This window comes from Apium graveolens, unplaced genomic scaffold (genome assembly GCF_009905375.1).
Source record: "Apium graveolens cultivar Ventura unplaced genomic scaffold, ASM990537v1 ctg4685, whole genome shotgun sequence".
Taxonomy (NCBI): domain Eukaryota; kingdom Viridiplantae; phylum Streptophyta; class Magnoliopsida; order Apiales; family Apiaceae; genus Apium; species Apium graveolens.
The window spans coordinates 108,187-132,553 of NW_027418641.1; the positions used below are offsets into that span (position 1 = coordinate 108,187).

The following is a 24,367-nucleotide window of genomic DNA, read 5'->3' on the forward strand; positions in this document are numbered from 1 at the left end:
TCATCTGTTGTTTTCTGAAAATGAAAAAAAAACTATCTTGAGATAAAAAAAAATAGGTTTTCTTTTTTCTAAAATCAAAATTACTATTTTTCAATTGGATAACAAATATTCCCTCGGTCCCTCTAATTTGCTTATCGTTTACCTTTTTTGGGATATCTCTACGGATTGTTTATATTTCATAATTTTTCAAAAATAGTAAAGTTTTTATAATTTTTAAAATTACTACATTTATTAATTATCTCCACTGTACTCACTTTATATATACTAGCCTATAACCCGTGTGATGCACGGATTGATTATGATATTTGTAATTTTATTATTTTATAAAAATAAATTATAAAATACCATAATTATATATTATTCAGATTAACGAAATCAAAATATTTACGTATTTTTTGTATGTATTATATTATTGAGGAATTCAAAATTTAGATAGATAAAATCTTAAAAAGTCCTTATACTACAATTTATATAGGTCGCTTGAAATATTGAATAACAATGGTGTACGTGGATTTGATATTTTTTCTAATATTTTCTTGATTTATTAATTATTTTGTTATATTATAATATGAATTATTAAAATTAATTTTGGAAGTGTTTGGTTTCTTGTAAAAAAGGTAAGAAATAACTTGAGTGCAATTAGAAATTAGGTTGAATAATAATTCATAGAGTTTGTAGTTATATCGGATACATAATTTATTTTTGGAAGACGTTAACATACATTTTAGGAAGGCGGTAACCAACCGACAAAACGAAACCATGTTTCGCTTATAATAATAATATTCCAATACAAACTAAATTAAAATACAAACTACACCTTCCACGCACAACTACACGTAATTCCCTCCATTTTTAATTGAATTTTTCCCGTCAATTAGTGAACTCTTTTTAAAATTTAACTTCACTATATTTTTTTACATCATCCAACAATCAGTATGAATACCATATTTGATATGTTTCGACGATAAATCACTAATTATATATACGAGAATCACTAAAAGTACTGGTTCTGGAATTAGTACTAATTTCAGTTTACTGATTCGGGTAACTTTAAATACTGATTTGCCGTCAAAATATAGCAAATATGCTATGCAAATTGATGAGTAGGAGATAAATAAAAATACGGTGAAATTATTTTTTTTAAAAAGTTAACCAACTAACGGGAAAAGTAAAATTAAAAACGAAGGGGAAAGTGATTAAACATGTGGGTCTCATTGGTTTGTAGTTTGTATTCTAAGAGCATCTCCAACAGGGGTTCACAAGGAGGTTGACAAACTTATGTGGCATGGCACCCTTGGTTACCTACCTATTGGAGTTGGGAGGTTGCCAAAAGTTTGCCTACCAAGATTGCCAAAACTTGGCAACCCCTCGGCAACTTCCTAAATTAGCAAAAAGTCATAAAAACATCTAAAGTGTATATTATTCAACCCACTTTTATATTGAACTAAATATAAAATTAATATAGAGGGACCACATGGGCAACCTTTAAAGTTGCTTAACTATTGGAGCAAAATTTTAATAAATGTTGCCCAGAGTGACATGGATGTGAGAGAAAAATAAAAAATAATATATTTAATGATTTGTCATGATTTGACAACTTTCTTAGCAACCTGTATTGGGGATGCCCAGTTAATAACTTCTATTTATCCTTCCTTCCTTCTTCTTCGTTTCGGATCGAAAATAGAAGAGTTGAGTAAATAAAAAATCCAAAGGAGGTTCATGGCCAAGGGGAAAGATGCCCGAATAACGGTTATTTTGGAATGTACCAGTTGTGTTCGAAACGGTGTTAATAAGGTATCAACGGGTATTTCCAGATATATTACTGAAAAGAATCGTCACAACACGCCTAATCGATTGGAATTGAGAAAATTCTGTCCATTTTGTTACAAACATATGATTCATGGGGAGATAAAGAAATAGATCGAATCGAGCACATGTATGTAACCCTTCCAAGGAAGGGTAAAAATGACATTCTATATAGAACATAGTGAAATATTCTATATATAACATATAACATAATTAAATATAAACAAACCAAATCCTATTTATTCTAATTCATTTTAGATCCGACCGTAATAGGATTTTCGGGATAAGGACTAAACTAAACAAACCATGGATAAATCCAAGCGGCCTCTTCTTAAATCCAAGCGATCTTTTCGTAGGCGTTTGCCCCCGATTCAATCGGGGGATCGAATTGATTATAGAAACATGAGTTTAATTAGTCGATTTATTAGCGAACAAGGAAAAATATTATCTAGACGGGTGAATAGATTGACCTTGAAACAACAACGATTAATTACTATTGCTATAAAACAAGCTCGTATTTTATCTTTGTTACCTTTTCTGAATAATGAGAAACAGTTTGAAAGAACCGAGTCGACCACCAGAACTGCGGGTCTTCGATCCAGAAATAAATAGGTTTACTCTTTCTTCACTTGACTAAAAAAAAAGTAAAATCCGAACTCAAACGCAGATTGATGTTTTGTTCGAAAAATATAGATTGAATTGTCGTGTCGTAAGAAAAAAAGAATCGGGCAAGAATAAAGATTTTTTTTGAGTGTGTTCATTCAGTTTTATTATTTTTTATCATATTTAATATTTATTTTGACTTTACCCTCCCGGAGTTCATTCTCCGGGGAACTCCGTTTAAATTATTCCGGTGGATTCTTTCCAATCTACTTCTTTTATGATCTCATTGGAAATCATATAAAGACAATTTTTATTCGATATAGCTATTTGTGCAAGTATTTTACGATTAAGAAGCACCTGTTTCTTATATAGGTCGTGTATTAATCTACTATAACTATAGGATACCCCTATTTCCCGAATTACTGTGTTTATTCGAGTGATCCACAAACGGCGAAAATTTCTCTTTTGCTTATCCCTATCGCGATGCGACGAAACCAAAGCTCTTATTTTCTGTTGAGTAATTGTTCTAGTAAGTCTTGAATGATCCCCTCGAAAGCTTGATGCAAATATACGAATTTTTGTTCTACGTCTCCGAGCTATATTTCCCCGTATAATTCTGGTCATTGAATAAATGAAATGTTGACGAATAACTAATAGGTTTCCTTTTTTTCAGTTATTCTTTTTCCCTTTCCTAGTCTATTAATAACAGAGCTTTTTTCCAATGTATAAACTAAAAATTCCAATGACTTTGGCTACTATAACCTTCCCGACCACTATTTTTCTTTTTTCTATACATTTCACTTCGAAATAAGAATTTTAATTTTACTAGGTATCAAAATAAAATATAATAAATAAAAATGGATAAAGAAATAGTGGCTTCCTTCGTCTATATGGTTACTTCTTAAACGGTGAGGTTTTCTCTATACACCGGAGCCTTTACTTTATTTAATCGATGTTATTGGTAACTTGTATAATTCACATTCTTTGGCTCTACCCATAAATTATCCAGTAATAGATCTTTCACGATTAGATCTACTTACAAAGTAACGATATTTAATTCTGAAAGTTGGCTGGGTAGCTGTGGCGCCCTCCAAACCCGGGTCAGAAGTTTGGGGTCCACAACACAAACACAATATATCAACCTGTATAAGAAATATTATTTATAATGACCTTGCTTTACAAAACCACAGATCGCAACAGGTTAAAGTATGAAAACAAGCCACAACCTTAATTATTACATCGTACCAAATCCTAACTAATTTAACTTACAATTAATAACAAAATCATTCTTACAATCTGACTATCTCTTTACCGCATGAAACTTCTGCTAGCTCGATCCAACTCGACTGGAACCTTAGCCCGCACTTTGGACTGAGGAACTTCACTATCATCCATATTCTTTTCAACTGTAAAATATATAAAAGAATTGCAAAGGTGAGCTATCTAGCTCAGCAAGTCATGATAACGATAACTGAGGTTAAACCATGATTAAATGAGATGATTCAAAGGAATCAAGTTTCTTTTTAACTATTCATTAGAATTGGATATTCATTTTAAGTTTTAAAAACCAAGGTTAGGCTGCTTATCAGTCACGCACTAACCCCGAGCAAGCACACAACACTGTTCGAATTACTGGATCCAAGGCACACATTGGCCTAACTTGATCATTGGTATGGTCTGACCACGAATCTGGTCCACACATATATAAAAACTATCCAATCCTAAAGCAGTTCAATATGATAACAATATGATTCAATAAAACAAGATCATAATCGATGATGGTTAAACATTTGCATAAAAACGTAAGAAAACTTATGGATATCTCAAGGGTATATCAGGGTATGTATAAGAAATGGTTTTCAATTTGTACCAGCATCCGGTATTAGGTCAGAAATGATTTTTCAAAGTATAGTTCTTTGATTTTATAAAGAATGGTTGCAGTATAAAAGTTTATGTGTTTTCAAACAATTTCGTTTCAGTGTTTGGTGTTTGGTAGTTATACCTTTGGGGAATAGTATCATGTTGGTGTGATTTGATATTTGAGGATCAACAAAGGATGGTTTACAAAGAATAAGGCTTACGGCTCAAGATCAAGAAAATCAGGGTTCAAGGTTTAATAGTTTAAAGCACTGGCAATATAAAACAGGAGTTATTTTGATAATTAGCGACATGTTATGAAACAGTTCGAAAATATTGGTAATATATCTTGAAAAAAAGTTCAGAAATACTTGCCTTGCAAGGCTTTACAACTATTACTGATCAATTCTGGGCCAATTTTGCCGCTTAGGCTTTTACGTCCAACCACTATATCACTCCGGATTCGACCTCAATACTTAAGTCCTTTGATTGACACCTTACTGAGCTTTCCGACCCACCACCAACTATCTTTCGTCCAATTCCAATTCTCAGGCATTCCGACTAGAACCTACAAGGTCGAAATATCCTAACTTAGACATTCGATTATGCTTGACATATCCTCACTAACAATCTACCCGAACGTTAAAAAAAATCCAACTTGTAACATACTTTATATAATGATAGACCTATCACTTAGGGTTCACGTTCTCAAAAATCGGTTCAATGTTCGTTTTCGGAAAATACCTATACTCTTTATTTTATGAAATCAGGGTTATCGATTTAGAAAAATATTTCATCACATCATACAATCAAGTTTCGTATAAAAAACACACATATGTATATATAGTCTCTCGACTTCCCGATATTCATCGGATACGTCTTTGTATTTGCGTAATTCAGTTTTTTTCAAAAATCGGACAGCGTTTCCTCTGTTTACCGGACTACCCGTCGATACATCAATCGACGTCAAACCAATAATAATCAAATTCACAATCACAATTCCAACTACCAGTTCAACCCAACAATCAATCCAATCACAATTCGTCAACTAAATTACGTACTCGACTTTAATGTAAAATTAAATTCTCGTTTCAAAGATAATTTCACGAACTATTTATTTATTTTAAAATATTAGGACTCAGAATTATATCATCACCGTCCACCGTCGGCTCGCCAAGGCTCATCGCCGAAGGCGACAAAATTCGTCGGTTCCCGGTAAATTTCGGGTTTCCACACGGAATTTCACCGATTTTAATTCCGAACCATTACAAATTAATAATTCGAATTATCAACACAATTTCATTCGAATATTTCAAGAAATTTAGTTCGAATATATCGAATTATTCGAGCAACACAACACAGCAATGACAGGGGAACAAAACGGCCACGCGTATACATACAGCATCACCGCCATCTCGCCGGAAACCGGCGAAAGGCGGCAAAATAACGAACCAACACAGTAACGGAAAACATCACAGTAACACCACGATTAATCAGTAATTCGAATCCCCAAGAACATGAGTAATCAAATTATTAATTCAACATCCCACAACAACATACACACACATATATATATATATATATATATATATATATATATATATGCAGAAACAAACACGCAGGAACCATACACGACGCACGCGCCGCCCATCAACGGGATGAACCGGAACTTATCGGAAGCCAGGAACACAGGCGCGAACAACAGAGCAAGAAGAAGATGCAGGAGGAGGATAAATAAATGAGAGAATCGAACATAGAAGGGGATAAATCGCCTGCATCGAACCCCCTCCTTCTCCAATTTGCATTCTGTTGTTTTGCTCTTGTTTGTTTGTTTTGTTTTTTTTTATATTTCTCAGCTGTACAAAGCAGTACAGTACACCTGATAGTACAATTGTTAGTACATTTCCTGTTATTCAAACGCGTATTATTGGATAATTACGAAAATTTAAAGGTCTCTTTTTACCTCGAAATTAACGAAACGAGGTGCGAATAAAACAGCCCCCGAAAATTACGAAAATAATTTTAAAATATCATAAGTATCCCGGAGTTTATAAAAACATAAATTTCGTAATTTTAAAATAATTTCTTAAACGCAATTTATACCCGTGTTTCTCATTTAATGAACCGAGGTATACTTAAAACAGATTAAGAAAATCACGAAAATAATCTAAAAATATTACAATTATCCCAAAGTTAATAAAAACATGAATTTTGAAATTTTAAAACGATTTTTAAAATGCACTTTATATCCGCTTTTATCAATGAAGCGAAACAACGAGCGCGTGAAATTAATCCCGAAAATTTCCAAAATAATTTTAAAATTCTCGAAATATTCCAAACTTAAATAAATATGAGTTTCATAACTTTTGAAGAATTTTAGAATTAAATATGGATTTTACAAATAAAAGCATTCAGAAAATCATTTGAAGATAAATAATTAATAAAATATTGATTTCTCAATTTTATAAAATCCTAAAAATAATTATTGTAATTATAAAATCATAAAAATAATTTTTGAAACATTCCCAATATTTATGCAAATAAATTTGCACCAAATCCACTTTTAAAAATAAAAACAATCCAATACGACTTCATAATTAATCACACGAACAACCCGGTATATTATAAATTACACTTATATAATAATCAACCAACACCGAGCGGTCAAAACCAATACACATATTTTATTTAATAATTTCCGTAATAATCACATATTTAAATAATTCAAAAACACACGAGTCGTTATAGTAGCTAACCCTGTTAGTCCGTTCTTGCAAAAGGGGCCTAAGTTTAATGTTTTTATTTTTAAGTAGGATTTTCTCCGCTTAATGGATAACCATTTGCTACTAATGGAGAATTGCTTCTCATGTTAAATTGAGGTGATTGGATTTGCACCAATGGAAACTATAATTTTCATACACAATAGAATGGATAGATTTTTTTTTATACTGAAATGAACGGACTTCTTTTTAAATTATATCTTATTCCCTGGTACTGATCATTGATACTAAAAAATATTTTCTTTCTTTTTTCTCCCAGCTCATGATCTGAACAAGTCGCACATACACCCTAGTACATGTTCCTTGACGCTGATGGCATCCCCGAAGCGCGGGGGATTTTGTGACATTTCTGATTGGCTGTCTTGTATTTCTAATAAGTTGTTTAATAGTTGGCATGTTGAATCATATCATATAAATAATGGGCTTGTTTAGATCTATCCTAACCTGATGATTTTTAATTACTTTTATTTAATTTTATAGTAAATTGAGCAAAAATATAAAATAGGAAATCGAGAATTTGCACGAAAAAAAATCCGGACTTTTCATTCAACCACCGCTACAACATCAACAATTCCATAAGCTTGGGCTTCTGTTGCTGATATAAAAATATGTCTTTCCATGTCTTCAGAGACAACCCACTTGGGTTTGTCCGTTCTTTGTACATAAACTCTTGTAATGGTTTCACGCAGTTTGGGCATCTCCAATAGAGGTGCTAACAAAGTTGTTAAATCATGATAAATCATTAAATATATTATTTTTTAATTTTTTCTCACATCCATGTCATGACAACTTCCCTGGCAGCCCTTATCGGAGTATTTGAGCACTTATATATATAATATTAATCGATTCCACTATTTTACTCATTTTTTTAATTTTACACTATTATTTTATTATTTTTATTAAACTTAGTACGCAGCCCAAATATAAATATCAGGGTCCAAGGAAATGGAAATATATTAAACCTCGATTAAGTAATATCCGATAAAGTAATAACCTCGCTTAAGTAATAATTTTCATCGGTCCCAACTTGGGCCAATGTTGTAAAGTAATATTCTCGCTAAAAGCATAAGATAATAAAAAATCCGAAAGTCATTAAGGGCCCAAGTAATATGTAAAGTAATAATTCCATAATTATATATATATATATATATATATATACTGTATAATGTATATGATTACAAAATTTAATTCTTATTAAAATATGAATCTATTGTAGCTTGTTTCTTCTTTCCACCAAAGCCAAAATTAATCTCGTCCTTGACTTTATGTAAAGCAAAAATAACTCCTGGTATCTTTTGCTCGTGTTGTAACAAGTAATTGTTCAAAGTGGTGAGTGCTTGAAATGCTTCCTTTGATGACACGCTTGGGATGACATTGCTATCGTCGGGTTCAGGATCAGTCCCTTCATCAGTGCTCATTACCGACTCAATGATTTCTTCATCCGTAGGTGATTCCATAACCACATCATTCTCGTTTGGATAGTTTAAGAGATGCTCGACATCCATCACATTCCTATATCGTAAATTAGAGATAACTTCATTTAATCCTTCGACACCTTCATTTATTTCTCCAAGTTCTTGTTCATCATTTTCTTCTGAACGAATCTTGCAATGCCGAAAACAATTTGCAATTGTGGTTGTTTTCACATCAATATTCCAAGCCATGTTAGCAAAACTAATAGCATTCAAGATATTAACTTTTTGGATATAAGTAATCATAATAAAAGTAATTTTAGATCAAATACATTGCATGTGATTAATTCTAGTTTTTATACGTACATTATATATTATACTGTACCACGTAAACATAAAAATTCGGTAAAGTAATAAAATATTACTTTATCGATAAAGTAATAAAATATTATTATATCGATAAAGTAATAAAATATTATTATATCGATAAAGTAATAAATTCGGTAAAGGGTAAAGTAATATTTTTTCCCGGTCCCAAGGGTATTACTTTAAAGAGATTTAACTGTAATTTTATTCCGAGTACTCGTGATACACTTTGGTGACGGAGTTCTCATATCTATGCCTATCATCAATATTTCCCTTTGGCATGAAACATGTGTTCCGGCTTAATTTTTAACAAATTTTAACACCTTCTTCGTCTTGTCTCTTTTATTTGAATGTACAAAAGAAACCTACCATGACCTAACAAACCTAACAAAATTTATAATCCTGATGAGCCAGAGTTTAGGAAGAGCCCCTCCTTGAATTTTCGGAGAGACATATCAAAAAAGACGGGTCCGGCGAGTGGAAATAATAGAAGAAAATAATTCAGTCGCGTGCTACTGAGTTTTTATAAAAATGAGAGAAAATGATTATTGAAAAAAAATTATGTGAGAAAATGCTACTGAGTTTTTTTTTTTGACGAAGATATAAACAAGTTTTTGATATTGAGAAAAAAGTTAGAAAGAGGTATAACAAATGAATTTCGGTTGCATTGAGCGATTTATGTCAACTTTAATACAAATATAAATTAATGAACAACAAATTTATTAAAACAATAATTAAAATTAATATTTTAGAAATAAGTAAAAGTTATTAATGAAAAAATATTTTAAATCAAAACATATTCATTTTAACGCTTAACCAAATACTCGAAAATTATGCTTGAACCTCATACCCTATTAACCCGATCTTGATTACAATCCATACCACAATTTAAATCAAATGACTCCCTAATAATAATAAGTTTTCTTAATAATATGAAGTTTTTATATATTATTTATTTTTATCGAGTCGAACTCGAGTCGAACCAATCATATTTCAAATTTTTGTTAATATTTAGTGAATCAATTCGAGTTTTCGAGCTAAAGTCGAGTCTACCGAACTTTTTACGAACCGAGATTCGAACTTTGAATTAAATGCTCAGTCAAGTTAGAACTATTTTAATCGAGTTCGAGTTAAACCTGACAATATTCGATTGAGCTCGGCTCGGCTCCACAAGTACTTGTGATACACTTTGGTGACAGAGTTCTATGCCTATCATCAATGTTTCCCTTTTGGCACGAAACATTTGAACCAACTCAATTTTTAACAGTTTATTACACTTCTTTGTTTGGTCTCTTTTATTTTTAAGTTTGTTAGTTAACTCAATTGGAGTTATTTTGGAATGTAAAAAAAACCTACCATAGTTCTAATGAGCTCGAGTCTGGGAAGAGCCACTCGTAGAGTTTTAGGAGAGACATATCAAACAAGATGGGTCGGCAAGTGTTGATCCTGACATGATTAAAAGGATATTACTGAAAGTCGTATCACATAACTCATAGGGTAAAAAATTAAAATATCCACTATTTGGGGTCTACTGCGTAAAATATCCATATACGGAAAAATTGTCCATAATATTCACTGAATACGCATTCATATAATGCGTATCCTTTTTTTTTAAAAAAAATTAAAAATCAGACATGCGTATCCATCGCTACAGTAAACAGTTGATACACATGTCTGACATACTTATCCTTTGTAAATTTTCAAAAAAATAGGATACGCATGATACAAATGCGCATTCAGTCGGTAAAAATGGCATATTTCCCGCATATGAGAGTATTTTGGACACTTGAAATTAGAAAATATTATATTTTGGGCATTGTTTCATTCATGAGCGACACAGATTATTAATACCAGTTATTTTGAAAATTAACATAATCGACATGGTCGGATTATTTTGTTTGAGTAACATCGAAATATGATGTGAATAATTTCTTTATATGAACCATATACATGTAGTATGATTGAAAATAATTTGATGACATTTCTCAAACCCCCAAAATATAAGTAAGTTTTTGATATTACGGAAAAAGTGAGTACAAGAAAGAGGTATAAGAAATGAGTTTCGGTTGTATTAAGTAATTATTTATGTAAAATTTAATAGCAATATAAATTAATGAATAACATATTTATTTAAAAATAATTAAATTAATATTTTAAAAATAAGTAAAGTTAATAATAAAAATATAATTCAAATCAAAATGTATGCATTTTAACGCTTAACTAAATACATTATATCGAAAATAGCTTAGATCCTATTAGCCTAATCTTGATTACAATTTATATCATTATTTAAAACAAATGACCCCTTTATTATAAGAAGTTTTTCTTAATAATATGAATTTGATAACATAATATGGAGTTATGCTAAGCAAGTCCCCGTTACTATTTGAACAACCTTAATATTTTTTTTACTAATTTATATACATTTTTGTTAACCGGTAAAAACTTAAAAAACAAAATATTATTTTAGAAATATATATTATTTCCTCAATTATATATTTTTTTCAAAAATCACTGATAATCGATTAAAACATTTTACTAATTCACTAAATCAATGATGAATCATTCAATTTATCATAAATTATTCGATAAATTATAAATCGATAAATTTCTTTTAATCTCATTTCCAAGATTTATAATCATGGATATCCTCAAATAAATCTCATATTCTATCCTACAAACGGTTTCTGCGAATCCTTTCAACTTTTTTTTTAGAAAAACAAAGTTTGAAAATAAATCTCATATATATATATATATGGGAACAATCGAATACAAATTAAAATTAAAATAGAAACTATGAACCAATCTAAGTCATTAAATCTACTTAATATAATGCCCCCTAAATCAACCTACCCAACTACTCTGCACCCTCACACACCCAATTTCAGTTTTTTCCCTCCGTTTTTAATTTGATTTTTCTTGTCAAATCATAAGTTTTTTTTAAAATCCGATTTCACTATATTTTTCTACATCTCTCAACGATCGATTTGCATACTATATATGTTATATTTCGAATTAGTTTTTAAAAAATAATTATTTCGTTTCTAGTTTCTATTCTAAATTGATTTGTACCGGAGTCTCCTCTCTCTCTATATATATATTTTATTTTATTTTCTGAATAACTTCCATATACAAACCCTGACATGTCAAGATCCTGTCCATTCCTTAAACAAGAACAGGCAGATCAAAATAGAGACCAACACACACAATCCTAGACTCCTAGTCATCCTAAGCCTACTACTTGTGAAAATACATCAGACCTGCCTGAGCTTCTGTCTGCTCATATCAGTAACTGTTGACCCATCTCTCTCTGACTCAACCCTCTTTCTTACCATTCTGAAAATTCCCAGATTCTCTCATTTATTACCAATCATCTATACATACAAACCCCAAAAATATACACTCAACATCAATGGCCATGCTCCAATATAACTCCCCCAGAGCCCCTTGTGCTTATACTCGCCTGAACTATTCAAGATTTCACCTGCCCAATTGTTTATTTTCTGTGTCAAATTGTATTACACAAGCTAAAAGCTCAAAGTCTTTGGTTTGTAATCAGTCAAATAGTAATGGTGGGAGCAATTCTAACTCCTCTCCTGTGTCTTTTAGTGAGGTGAGGCACTTTTTCTTGGTTTTCTTGATTTTTTTTTTATTTCGAAATGATAAGAATTAAGATAATGTTGGTGATTTAAAGATGAAATATTTAGGCGGTGTTTGTGTTCTTTTTGTTGTTGTGTAGTTGATTGAATCATTTATGGGTTTTCTTGATTTTTTTTTTAATTTTTGATATGATAAGAAAATGTTGGTAATTTAAAGATGGGTTTTTAAGGTGATGGTTGTGTTCTTTTTGTTGTTGTGTAGTTGATTGAATCATTTCTTGGTTTTAATGGGTTTTTTCTGCACGAAAAGAAATATTTGATAATTTAAAGATGAGATTTTTAGGTGATTTTTATGTTGTCTTTGTTGTTGTGTAGTTGATCGAATCATTGATTGCTGGTGTGGACTTATCGGAATCCGAAGCAGAGTCTTCTCTTGATTTCCTACTTAATGATGCTAATGAGGCATTGATCAGTGCTTTTCTTGTTCTTTTAAGAGCTAAAGGAGAGACTTATGAAGAGGTATGACTCTTTTGATTTTATGTTTTGTTTGTGTTGTAGAGGTGGTGTAATGTGTTAGTTTCGTGTACTTTATAGTATCGAAAAAGTGTTCATTTTGGTATTATATGAATTGGAGTAGGTGGTTGGACTGGCAAGGGCCATGATTAAACATTGTCTCAAGGTTGAAGGTTTGAGTGACGGGGTTGACATAGTTGGGACAGGTGGGGATGGCGCAAACACTGTCAATATTTCGACAGGTGCTTCGATACTCACTGCAGCCTGTGGTGCGAAAGTAGCAAAGGTGGGGGTGATATATATTGTATTCAACATTTTTTTATTTTATTTTGACAATCTAAAGAAGTTTTTTTGAGTAATGGAGTTATGAAGTAATTGTTTTGCATACATGACTTGTTTTACAGCAAGGGAATAGATCGAGCTCTTCTGCTTGTGGAAGTGCAGATGTACTGGAAGAATTAGGTGTTGTAATAGACTTAGAACCCGAGGTTGGTAAATTTGTGAATTTGACATGCTCCTGAAATTGATTAGATTGTTTTTGTTATATTTATTAGTTTTACTTGCCGGTCTAGGTTGTAATCTCTTTCTTGGAACTGTGCAAAACAAAGTATTGCCATAAGAAACTCCATATTTTTATAAAGTAGTCTACTAAGCTTCCTAAATGCTTTCTAAGGAAAATTAGCAGACTTTTTAAATTATCAAAAAGATGCAAGTATTGACTTCTTGCTAAGTCTCATTGAGTTCGAAAGGAAGCTTTTAACACTCCCAGCAGTAGTTGAACATGACTTCATCATTGTTTTCATTGTTAAACATGCCATGCCAACGATTGTCTGTCTCATTCTTTAGATATCATATCGTCTCTGTCTCTAGCTGAGATTTTTGCATATAGCCAAAAGCTTAAATTTCAGATGCTCACATCTCATTTCTGCATGTTCCTACTTAAGAGTGGTTTGTAGAGGTAATAGGATCTTATAAACAAAGCCATGTGGTTCCTTTGAGCATCCTGTTTTCATAGTTTATTAGTTCAACAAGTGGATATTGGATGAATCCTGAACAGTAAAAATCATGCATCCCTAGCGAAGTCCGTAAATATTACAGATGAGATGGACATGCAGTTTTAGTTTGGCTTTACCTCTTATATTAATGTTGAAAAGTCTTTTCTGTTGGAAGTAGGGAGTGAGAAGGTGTGTAAATGAAGCTGGAATTGGTTTTATGATGTCTCCAATTTACCATCCAGCAATGAAGGTTGTTAGACCTGTGAGGAGTAAGCTGAAAGTGAAGACTGTATTCAACATCCTCGGACCAATGTTAAATCCCGCACGAGTTCCTTTTGCAGTTGTTGGGGTATACAAGGAAGAGCTTGTAAGTGGTTTCATTCACCTGGTTTCTCTTCATGTTGTTTTCTGTTACATCGAGGATAACTAGCTAAACAATGGTAATATCAAGCAAAATAATGGTGATATCAAGCAAAATAGTGGCATTGTCAATCTGAAACAAGCATTTACATTTAATACACACGAACACTATAACTACTAAATTATTCTAGGGTTATAATTATTGCTAGTCCATTCATGTACCGAATTTATAACTGTTTCATGTCTTGTTTTGACAGGTCATCAAAATGGCAAAAGCACTTCAAAGTTTTGGGATGAAGAGAGCTTTAGTTGTCCATTCAGAAGGCCTAGACGAAATGAGTCCCCTCGGTATGGTGCTCTTCTAGACAGGATATATATATGGTTTTCTATTGAAATACCGACAGTCTTGGTCAATTTGCGATCATCCTATCCCTCTCTCTTCATGTATGTGCTCAAGGTTTGTGTTTTTTTGCATATCATCTTTGAACTTTCAGGGCCTGGGCTAGTCCTCGATGTCACCTCGGATAAGATTGAGAAGTTTCCATTTGACCCATGTAATTACCTTACCTCTATCTTGATATGTTTTGAAGATCAATTTGTTAGCTTTTGGGTAGTCAATTACAGTCCTTTTTGGAGTCTAGTATTAATTATATTCAAAGCATATAAGGGAGAAGTCAATGGTGGTGGTTGAAAGTCATATTTCCTACATTTCTTTTACTTGCTCCCCTATATATAATTGATAATATTGTAAAGATATTTTGGCGTGTCATTTCATAGAACTATTTTTGAAGTACTAGAATTTGACAGTGGACTTTGGGATGCCTCGCTGTACACTGGATAGTTTGCGAGGTGGAGGACCAGAATACAATGCAGAGATTTTAAGGAAAGTTCTATCTGGTGAAAAGGGCTCGATAGCTGATGCATTTGTAAGTACATTATAGGCATATCAACAAGCTTCTTCATTTTGATAGAGAAAGAGCATTAGTGATAATCTTGCTATATATACATACCCTCTGATTTCCGTTGTAGGCACTTTAGAATTTAGCTGTGAGCACACATATAATGATTACATACTGATTCAAATTGCAAATATTCTTCATGTTATATATAAGGGTAGTTCCAGGTAAACAAATATGGGGACTTCAGTCGATAAATATCGAAAATCCCTACCTAAAACCAAAGCAGTCTATATTATAAAACTGGGGAAGATTTTAATTCCACGGCATTTTTTAGTGAATAAATTTACCTGTAATTATTTGTATCAGTTTCGAGTTATCTGCCTCATGGCCCTCATCTTACTGGAAATGACCGGGAAACCTGACTCTTGGCTTGAGCAACTCTAGTTGATGATAACCACACAAAGAAGGATAACAATTTTGTAATTTCTTTCTTGATTTGAATTCTATTAATCAGCGAGACAATTATGCAGGTGCTTAATGCAGCAGCAGCGCTCTTGGTTAGTGGACATGTAAAGTCTCTGGCTGCTGGGGTGGATCTTGCTCGTGAAACTCAATTATCAGGCAGGGCTGTAGAAACTCTAGATTTATGGATAGCCGTATCCAAGGTAAATCATTTATTGCTTCAACTTATTAATATATACTTTCAACACTCACTCAACCTCTCTGTATCAATATTTCAGAAGGCCAAAGAAGCTGCTTCTGGGTACTGCCTGTCTGCTTAAATAATACTTGTGCAAAGTCAGATCAGAGCACTGAAAAATATATTGGAGAATGTCTACTATACAGGAAATTGAGCTAATAATAAATGTGAGAGGCTAAAGTGAATTAACGGCAAGATGGAGAAGTTATCTTTTTATTTCACTCTCTCCCCGAAATTCTAATTTTGTAGAACCAGTTTTCTTGATAGCTGGAATTTCAATTTCCAAATGTTGTGCCATACTCTTACTTGTGTTGTGACATTAGGTGAAAATGTATTATGTTGCAATCTATCAAATAAATTCATCATGCAGATATATACTTTTACAAGTTCAATACAGCTGAATGACTTGTCTATTTAACTATAAATCTGATTTATTATAGTGATTAGTAAAACAGAGAGACTCATTAGCTCAAAACAAAAGGACTGCGCACTCTGTACTTGTCATTGTTCCAAGTGATCCAACCAAAACCATCACTCTTCAATGCATCTTTTGTCGAAAACTTCACATCAAAACTTCGCTTCTTACAATCCTTTGTAAAATGTAGTGTGTGTGGTATCACTTGCACCTTGATACGTTCAGGAGCATCAACTGTTACCTCATATACTGTCTCGTATTCATCACCGACATTTGTAACACTTCTTGTTACTTTCCCATATGTATTTTCCTTGAAACCTGAGATGGAGATTGACGGATAATTCATATTGGAAACCAATGCAGCATTTGCATTCTTCGGACAAGAAAATCCTTCTGGAACATTCTTTGCAATAAGCTTGATTGTTGACAGATTATATCCCAAATTGCAAAGAAAGCCATAATAATCACTGGTAGTAGTCTCGTAGATTAGCCCAGGATTCATTACTTGTTCTATGTTCACTTCCCCTGCTCCAAAATCATACGGTGTAGCTTCTTCTAAGCCTGGTAATTTTAAGATAGGAGATCCATCGCTACACGTTTGAACAGCTGTAAATTGTAATTGTTAAGAGTTTTGGATCATATATTAGAAATGCACAAATTTGAAAAAAAACTAATAATTGACCTGTAGTCATAATAGCTGATCTGATCGCAGAAGGATCCCAGGTGGGATGTTGGGACTTGATTAAGGCAGCTATCCCAGAAATGTGCGGGGTTGCCATTGATGTTCCTGAGATTAGGACGTAATCTACTGGAGCCTGTCCTGGAATTCTAAATAACGAGTCCATTCCACTCCATGCCGCAATAATATTCACTCCTGGTGCTGTAATATCTGGCTGCAAAAGTTCAGATTAACATGTTATTCCGATATCCACTCATAGAAATGTAGTAATGCTAGTAGATAAAGAATTTGCTACATGTATCTAGACGTTTGTGTAATAAGATGTGCTTGCCTTGAGAAGATTTGCAGATAAATAAGATGGGCCTCTTGATGAGAAAGAGGCGACGATAGGTGCTGGCTTGTAGTCTGTAGATGTTGCAGACCTTAGAATAGTTGTAGTCGGATTCCTGAATGTTATATTCAGTTAATTAGCATTGCAGCTTAACAGTGAGTTGCGTAAAGATACTTTTAATGTGATCATCAAACATTTATCGTTACCTGTTTGACTGTATATACGAGAGAGTTGCATTCCCATCCTTGGAACCAATGTAAGTATGTGGAAACGTCAAATGCCTCAAAATTATCGAGTCACTTTCAATTTTTAAGGAATCGTCAACTAGGATCAGTCCCCGAGCACCTTGATTTATAGTCTCGTTTATCTTTTCAGTTCCACTGTTTATCTCGTTGAAACATAGAACAATACGTCCTTTGACCTTGCTGATATCTAATGAACCTGGAACATAATCTCTGAACACATTCCAAGTGACATATAAGTTACAAGAAAACTAGGTTTGCAGGTCTGTGCACTTTTGAAGGCCTTGTTGCTGAGAGTGTTTAAGAAGGTCAAATTAAGCTAAGTTTGTGATCAACATATCATTGATTTACCTTGCTAACTCATCGCTGATGTTATGAGCTCGAACCTTGGCTGAGACACCATCTATTAGTGGATATTTAGGAGAGTCACCTAAGCTAATTCCATGCTCAGCAGCATAATTCAAACAACCATAATTCCATGCTCAGCAGCATGAAATGCACCCACGGCTAATGTATCAGTCCATAAATTAACAGTATGATAGGGATCACCACCTAATGACAACGACATTATATCAACGCCATCATGAATTGCATTATCCATTGCTGCTAGAATTGCTGAGGGATAACAGAGATCTTCATAACATGCTTTGTACATTGCAATTCTGGAAGTCGGTGAACCACCAATGGCTGTTCCAGGAGCTAAGCCGTAATATGAAACTCCGGGCACAGATGCTCCCCCAGCTGTTGATGCAGTGTGGCTTCCATGTCCATCAGCGTCTCTACATGTTTGATTGTGTTGCTCAAAATGTCTTGCACCGATTAATTTTCTAAGATATATAAATTTGAAAGAATATTGTTGCATATCAAGATAGAGTACATAAAACTTTAGGAATAAAAATGACAGGATTTGAGAATTTTAGAAAACTGAGTGTAGAATTACACATGCATCCTATTCTAACATTATGTGCATCTGATGTTACATTTCATTGACCCTCACAAACACTAAGATTCTTGCCTACCTATTGCAACTGGAAGCGGGAAAATCTTCTGTTTCTTGGCAAGTTCCTTTCCAACGTTTTGGGATCGGACCCATACCTTTATCATTAAAGCTCTTAGATTCTGGCCAAATCCCTGATATTACAGAAAATAAGATCTTATTATTTTCTACAGATACTTAATATATTTACCATCACAATATAACCGAGTGCAAAAATTTGATTTTTTGCTTGCAGATAGGTCTAATTTGAGCACCTGTATCAATCACACCGATGATTGTGTCAGCTGCATTAGCAGAGGAATTGTGGAGTGATGTTGCGAGGATTGGATTATCAATGTAATGTTGAATCTTGAGAAAAGACCAAGACCTTGTTGTAAGTAGTTTTAACTCTTTATCAGGAAACATGGAGACAACTCCTGGTTCTTGAGCTATTAAATTTGCTTCCTCCTTAGACATATGAGCGGCAAATCCAGTGAAGCCATGCTTGTATACCTGTACCACAGCATTTCTGTTGCAAGAGAAAATAAACAGAATAAAACAGTTAAAAGTTGCTCATATGTGTAACATGGACTTTTCATATCAGTAATGCATATTTATATATCAGTTGACCTGCTTGACAATGAGTCCATAAGCCGAGCTTGATCATCTCTTAAAGTTCCAGGAGTTGAAGAGCCTTTTCCTCCCATATAAACAATATAAACTTCAGATTCTTCTGATCGATCAGAAGCTGCATTTGTAATTGAGACAGATAAAAATAGTGGAAAAAAGAAGAAGATTGAAATCCTTGCCATTGCCTGTGATAATCTCAAACTATATCGGTGAGTGGTGAACAAACCCCTACAATTCTCAAGTTTATGTAGCCTAATAAATTGTCTATTTCGGAAACATCCTCAACTGCAATGTGTTTGCTCCTCTGAGGTTTCAACCATTCAAAGGATGTAGTTCCTTTTAAATTTGTATGATAGTAAATAAGTACCTCTGCTTGATACAGAATTAGCAAATTTGTAATTCCAGGGGGTATTTAAATTTAACTGAAACTTTTAGATGGGATGATAACTAGCTTTGGAAGGACTAAATTCCAGAATGTTGGCCAGTTGTTGCTGAAGTTGATATGATAACCTCCTCTTCAGGTCATCTTTAAATCAACTTTAGAAATTTTAATTTTCTGCATTTTTAGAATTTTTGGTAATCCCAGTCTTGCACGCATTGTGAATATACGACATGTTTGAGAAAGTAGTATGTAACCCCTAATGCCTGATCCTAAGAAAATTCTTAGTACTTTTGGCTAACTACTCAATTCAGGACAGAAAGCCAAAGTAGCCTATACAAAGCAATAACTGCCTTCTTATATAAACAGAAGAATTGGTAACTGCCTTCTTGATGTGTGAACACAAGAATTACGCGCACTTTATACACTATACACAGCTAGCACTAAAATAGATAGGAGATCTGGGCACTAAACTTTGAGTCCAGAGAGATGGTATCCGATGGATAGTTCTTTGTGCATTGACTAAATACCAGTTTGCTATAAACAAACTGAGGCGAGTTAATTAAAAATTCGATACCCTAATTGTTTCAATTTCTTTCTACAGTATCAGGCTACATGATTTCTGTTATCGTGCCTCATACATCATAGTATAAAGGTTTCACTTTCACATACTGACACATGTATCTTGCAATTTTGACTTGGAGTGGCTCATTGGCAACTAGACGAGAGTACTGCATATAGCTTTGCAGTTACATGTATACTAAACTGATTCGTTAGTAGTCCATGAAGACTTTATTAGTAATCCATATAGACAATATACTCGTGAATTACTGAACTGCAACACTGACTGCTGATGCATATGAAGCCATAAACTGCAGAGCATATCTATTATAGGAAGAACCAACTGTGGCGAAAATATGTAATCGTTTTTTCAAATTATGAACTTAGACATAGAAGGGGTACATCGTATATATGGTCCAGATCAGTTATGGGAGGTATCATCCAGGCTCAAGACAAAAGGACTGCGCACTCTGTACTTGTCATTGCTCCAAGTGATCCAACCAAAACCATCACTCTTCAATGCATATTTTGTCGAAAACTTCACATCAAAACTTTGCTTCTTACACTCCTTTGTAAAATGTAGCTTGCTTGGTGTCACTTGCACCTTGATATGTTCAGGAGCATCAACTGTTACCTCGTACACTGTCTCGTCTTCATCACCGAAGTTTGTAACAGTTCTTGTTACTTTCCTGTCGACATTTTCCTTAAAATTCGCGATGGCAATTGATGGATAATTCATATTGGAGATCAAGTCTTTATTTGCATTCTTCGGACAAGAAAATCCTTCTGGAATATTCTTTGCAATAAGCTTAATCGTTGACAGGTTATATCCTAGATTACAAAGAAAAAAATAATAATCACTGGTAGTAGTCTCGTAAATAAGCCCCGGATTCATTACTTGTTCTATGTTCACTTCGCCTGCCCCAAACTCATATGGCGTAGCTTCTTGTAATCCTGGTAATCTTAAAATAGGAGATCCGTAGCTACACGTTTGAACAGCTGTAAATTGTATAATTGTTAGAGTTTGTAACATGTCATTTTTATTTAAAATTTGAAAATGCACCAATTTGATATTAACTAATAGTTGACCTGTAGTCATAATAGCTGATCTGATGGCTGAAGGATCCCAAGTGGGATGCTGGGACTTGATTAGGGCAGCTACACCAGCAATGTGTGGGGTTGACATTGATGTTCCTGAGACTACGACGTATTCTGGTGGAGCCTGTCCTGGGAGTACAAATTCTGTATCCATTTTGCTCCATGCCGCAATAATATTTACTCCTGGTGCTGTGATATCTGGCTGCAGAAGTACAGACTAAAATGTTATTCCAATACCACACATATATGTATTAATTTGGATGGCGGTTCACAACAATCAGTACTCTCAAAAAACACTCATTAATTCTAGTAGACATGTACTTTGCTACATGCAATTATATGTTTGTGCTTGCCTTGAGAAGATTATGAGTTAAATATGATGGGCCTCTTGATGAGAAATCGGCCACGATAGGTGCTGGCTTGTAGTCTGGAGATGTTGCAGACCTTTGAATTGTTGCAGTCGGATTCCTGAATATTATCTCTGATTAATTAGCATTGCAACTTAATTGTTAGTTGCCTAAAGATACTTTTGATGTAATCATCCAACATTTTTCATTACCTATTTGATTGTATATAGGAGAGAGTTGCATTTCCATCCTTGGAACCGATATTAGTAAAAGGAAACGTCAAATGCCCGATAAGTGTCAGATCACTTTCAATTTTTTCAGTATCGTCAACCACGATCAATCCACGTGCACCTTGACTTATTATCTCCTCTATCTTACCACCTCCACTGCTCATGTCGTTGAAACATAGAACAATACGTCCTTTGACCTTGCTAATATCTAATGAACCTGGAACACAATCTCTGAACACATTCCAAGTGACATATAAGTTACAAGAAAACTAGGTTTGCAAGTCTGTGCACTTTTGTAGGCCTTGTTCCTGAAATTAAGCTAAGTTTGTGATCAACATATCATTGATTTACCTTGCTAACTCATCGCTGATGTTATGGCCTTTAACCTTGGCTGAGACCCCATCTATTAGCGGATATTTTGGAGAGTCACTTAAACCTGAAAACTGAATGCTTCCACCCTGAAAATAAATATTTCTAAACATGATTTGATTATCCTTCTATCAAGAGTAATTAAAAACAGAGAATCAAGCAAAATATATATCACACTTGCTAGGCTTGCATGGTTTCAGATCTCCTTCTAATGTACAATGTGTCTAACAATGCAATTCTTACATTATGCATATGCACATTTTAATAATTTTACCTTAACTATTTGATTAGTACCCAACACAACATTAGCATAGATATGCCTGTCTATAGTTGAAGCAGCAACAGTTGTAATCCAAGGTGCAAAATTTGAGACACTTGAAGAGTCAGGTCCTTCATTTCCAGCAGCACAAACAACCATAATTCCATGCTCAACGGCATGAAATGCACCAATGGCTAATGTATCTATCCATAAATTAACAGTAATATAGGGATCACTGCCTAATGACAACGACATTATATCAACGCCATCATGAATTGCATTATCCATTGCCGCTAGAATTGATGAGAAGGCACAGCCACCTCCATAACATGCTTTGTACACTGCAATTCTGGAAGTTGGTGAACCACCAATGGCTGTTCCAGGAGCTAAGCCGTAATATGAAACTCCAGGCACGGATGCTCCTGCAGCTGTTGATGCGGTGTGGCTGCCATGTCCATCAACGTCTCTACATGTTTGATTCCGGGGGTCAAAATATCTTGCACCGATGATTTTCCTAACAAAAATAAAGTTTAAAGAATATTGTTTCATGTCAAGATGGCATACAAAAAAAATTGGGAATACAAAATAACAGGATTTTAGTAGATTTCTTGCATACTTATTGCAACTGGAAGCAGGAAAATCTTCTGTTTCCTGGCAAGTTCCTTTCCACCGTTTCGGGATCGGACCCATAACATCATCATTAAAGCTCTTAGATTCTGGCCATACTCCTGATAATTACCCCCAAAAAAATCTGATTAATTTATGCACAAGTGCATATACTTAATATATTCACCATGCCAATACAACAGAATACATAATTCATATTATTTGCTTGCAGATGAATATATTTCTATAATTCTATTGACGCACCTGAATCTATCATACCAATGATAGTGTCAGCTCCACTCCCAGTTGAGCTCTGGAGCTTTGTTTCCGGGATAGGATTGTCAAGGTAATGTTGAAGCTTGAGAAAAGACCACGACCTCGTTGTACGTAGTTTTAACTCTTTATCAGGAAATACAGACACAACTCCTGGTTCTTGCGCTATCAAATTTGCTTCCTCCTTAGACATATGAGCGGCAAATCCTGTAAAGCCATGTTTGAATACCTGCACAACAGCATTTCTATTCCAAAAAAACAGAGATAAGTTTTAAAAAGAGGACTCGTACGTGTAACATGGACATGTCACATATTGTGCACTGTTTTAACAATGTCATGCATCAAAATCATTGATTAGAAACAGTGATGTGCATATTTATATATCAGTTGACCTTGCTGAAAAAGAGTTCATAAGTTGAGCTTGATCAATTCTCAAAGTTCCGGGAGCTGACGAGCCTTTTCCTCCCATATAAACAACATAAACTCCAGCTTCTTCTGATAGATCAGAAGCTGCATTTGTAACTGAGACTAATGAAATTAGTGAAAAGAAGAAGAAGATTGAAATCCTTGCCATTGCTTGAGATAATAATATCGAAAACTTGAACTATATCGGTGAACAAGCCCCTACAATTCTCCAGTTTATATAGCCTAATAAATTGTCTGTTTTAGTATCATCTTCAACTATAATGTAATTCCTCCTCCTTTAAGTTTCTAACTGTTAAAGAGTATAAGATCATGTTCGGAGACGGACTGGTTACTTAACATGGTATCTTGTTGTTGTCAATCATAGCGAGGGGGAGTGTTAAACAGTATAAGATCATGTTCGGGTCTTCCTCTACCACCTTAAGGTTCGGACCGGTTACTTAACACTGACCATTTAGAGCTTGTTGTTCCATCTTCACAACACAGCTAAACATAATTAATTTGTATGATAGTAAATCATTACCTCTTACAACACAGACTTAGCAAATTTGTAATTTTAAGATAGTACTAAAATTTAAGTAACCGAAACTTTAAGACTGGATAATGACTAGATTTGGGCAAAGGATAATATTTCCAGGATGTCAAACAGTTGTAATGCA

The 24,367-nt window shown here is 33.8% G+C and overlaps 5 protein-coding genes across 5 annotated transcripts; 1 reads left to right on the forward strand and 4 right to left on the reverse strand.

Annotated features, from left to right (window-relative positions):
• Window positions 1-8,230: 8,230 nt before the first annotated feature.
• LOC141702128 (uncharacterized) lies at window positions 8,231-8,710 on the reverse strand. The gene has a single exon (XM_074505815.1). It carries the CDS (start codon window positions 8,708-8,710, stop codon window positions 8,231-8,233), a length of 480 nt encoding a protein of 159 aa, XP_074361916.1.
• Window positions 8,711-12,056: 3,346 nt separating this feature from the next.
• LOC141702141 (anthranilate phosphoribosyltransferase, chloroplastic-like) lies at window positions 12,057-16,276 on the forward strand. The gene is made up of 10 exons (XM_074505829.1): window positions 12,057-12,437; window positions 12,799-12,942; window positions 13,061-13,222; window positions 13,341-13,424; window positions 14,110-14,298; window positions 14,549-14,639; window positions 14,786-14,845; window positions 15,099-15,217; window positions 15,721-15,855; window positions 15,931-16,276. The coding sequence occupies exons 1-10, from the start codon at window positions 12,237-12,239 to the stop codon at window positions 15,970-15,972; spliced, it is 1,227 nt and encodes a 408-aa protein (XP_074361930.1). The 5' UTR covers window positions 12,057-12,236; the 3' UTR covers window positions 15,973-16,276.
• A 64-nt stretch (window positions 16,277-16,340) lies between these two features.
• LOC141702129 (CO(2)-response secreted protease-like) lies at window positions 16,341-17,960 on the reverse strand. Its single transcript, XM_074505816.1, has 5 exons — window positions 17,944-17,960; window positions 17,522-17,770; window positions 17,316-17,430; window positions 16,988-17,198; window positions 16,341-16,911 (listed from the first exon to the last, which is right to left on the reverse strand). Exons 1-5 carry the CDS (start codon window positions 17,958-17,960, stop codon window positions 16,355-16,357), a joined length of 1,149 nt encoding a protein of 382 aa, XP_074361917.1. The 3' UTR covers window positions 16,341-16,354.
• LOC141702130 (CO(2)-response secreted protease-like) lies at window positions 17,857-19,345 on the reverse strand. Its single transcript, XM_074505817.1, has 4 exons — window positions 19,164-19,345; window positions 18,809-19,062; window positions 18,577-18,688; window positions 17,857-18,384 (listed from the first exon to the last, which is right to left on the reverse strand). Exons 1-4 carry the CDS (start codon window positions 19,343-19,345, stop codon window positions 18,018-18,020), a joined length of 915 nt encoding a protein of 304 aa, XP_074361918.1. The 3' UTR covers window positions 17,857-18,017.
• Window positions 19,346-20,405: 1,060 nt separating this feature from the next.
• LOC141702136 (CO(2)-response secreted protease-like) lies at window positions 20,406-24,002 on the reverse strand. Its single transcript, XM_074505826.1, has 9 exons — window positions 23,678-24,002; window positions 23,277-23,530; window positions 23,023-23,134; window positions 22,422-22,920; window positions 22,130-22,236; window positions 21,761-22,009; window positions 21,555-21,669; window positions 21,193-21,403; window positions 20,406-21,102 (listed from the first exon to the last, which is right to left on the reverse strand). Exons 1-9 carry the CDS (start codon window positions 23,857-23,859, stop codon window positions 20,525-20,527), a joined length of 2,307 nt encoding a protein of 768 aa, XP_074361927.1. The 5' UTR covers window positions 23,860-24,002; the 3' UTR covers window positions 20,406-20,524.
• Between the last annotated feature and the right edge of the window lie 365 nt (window positions 24,003-24,367).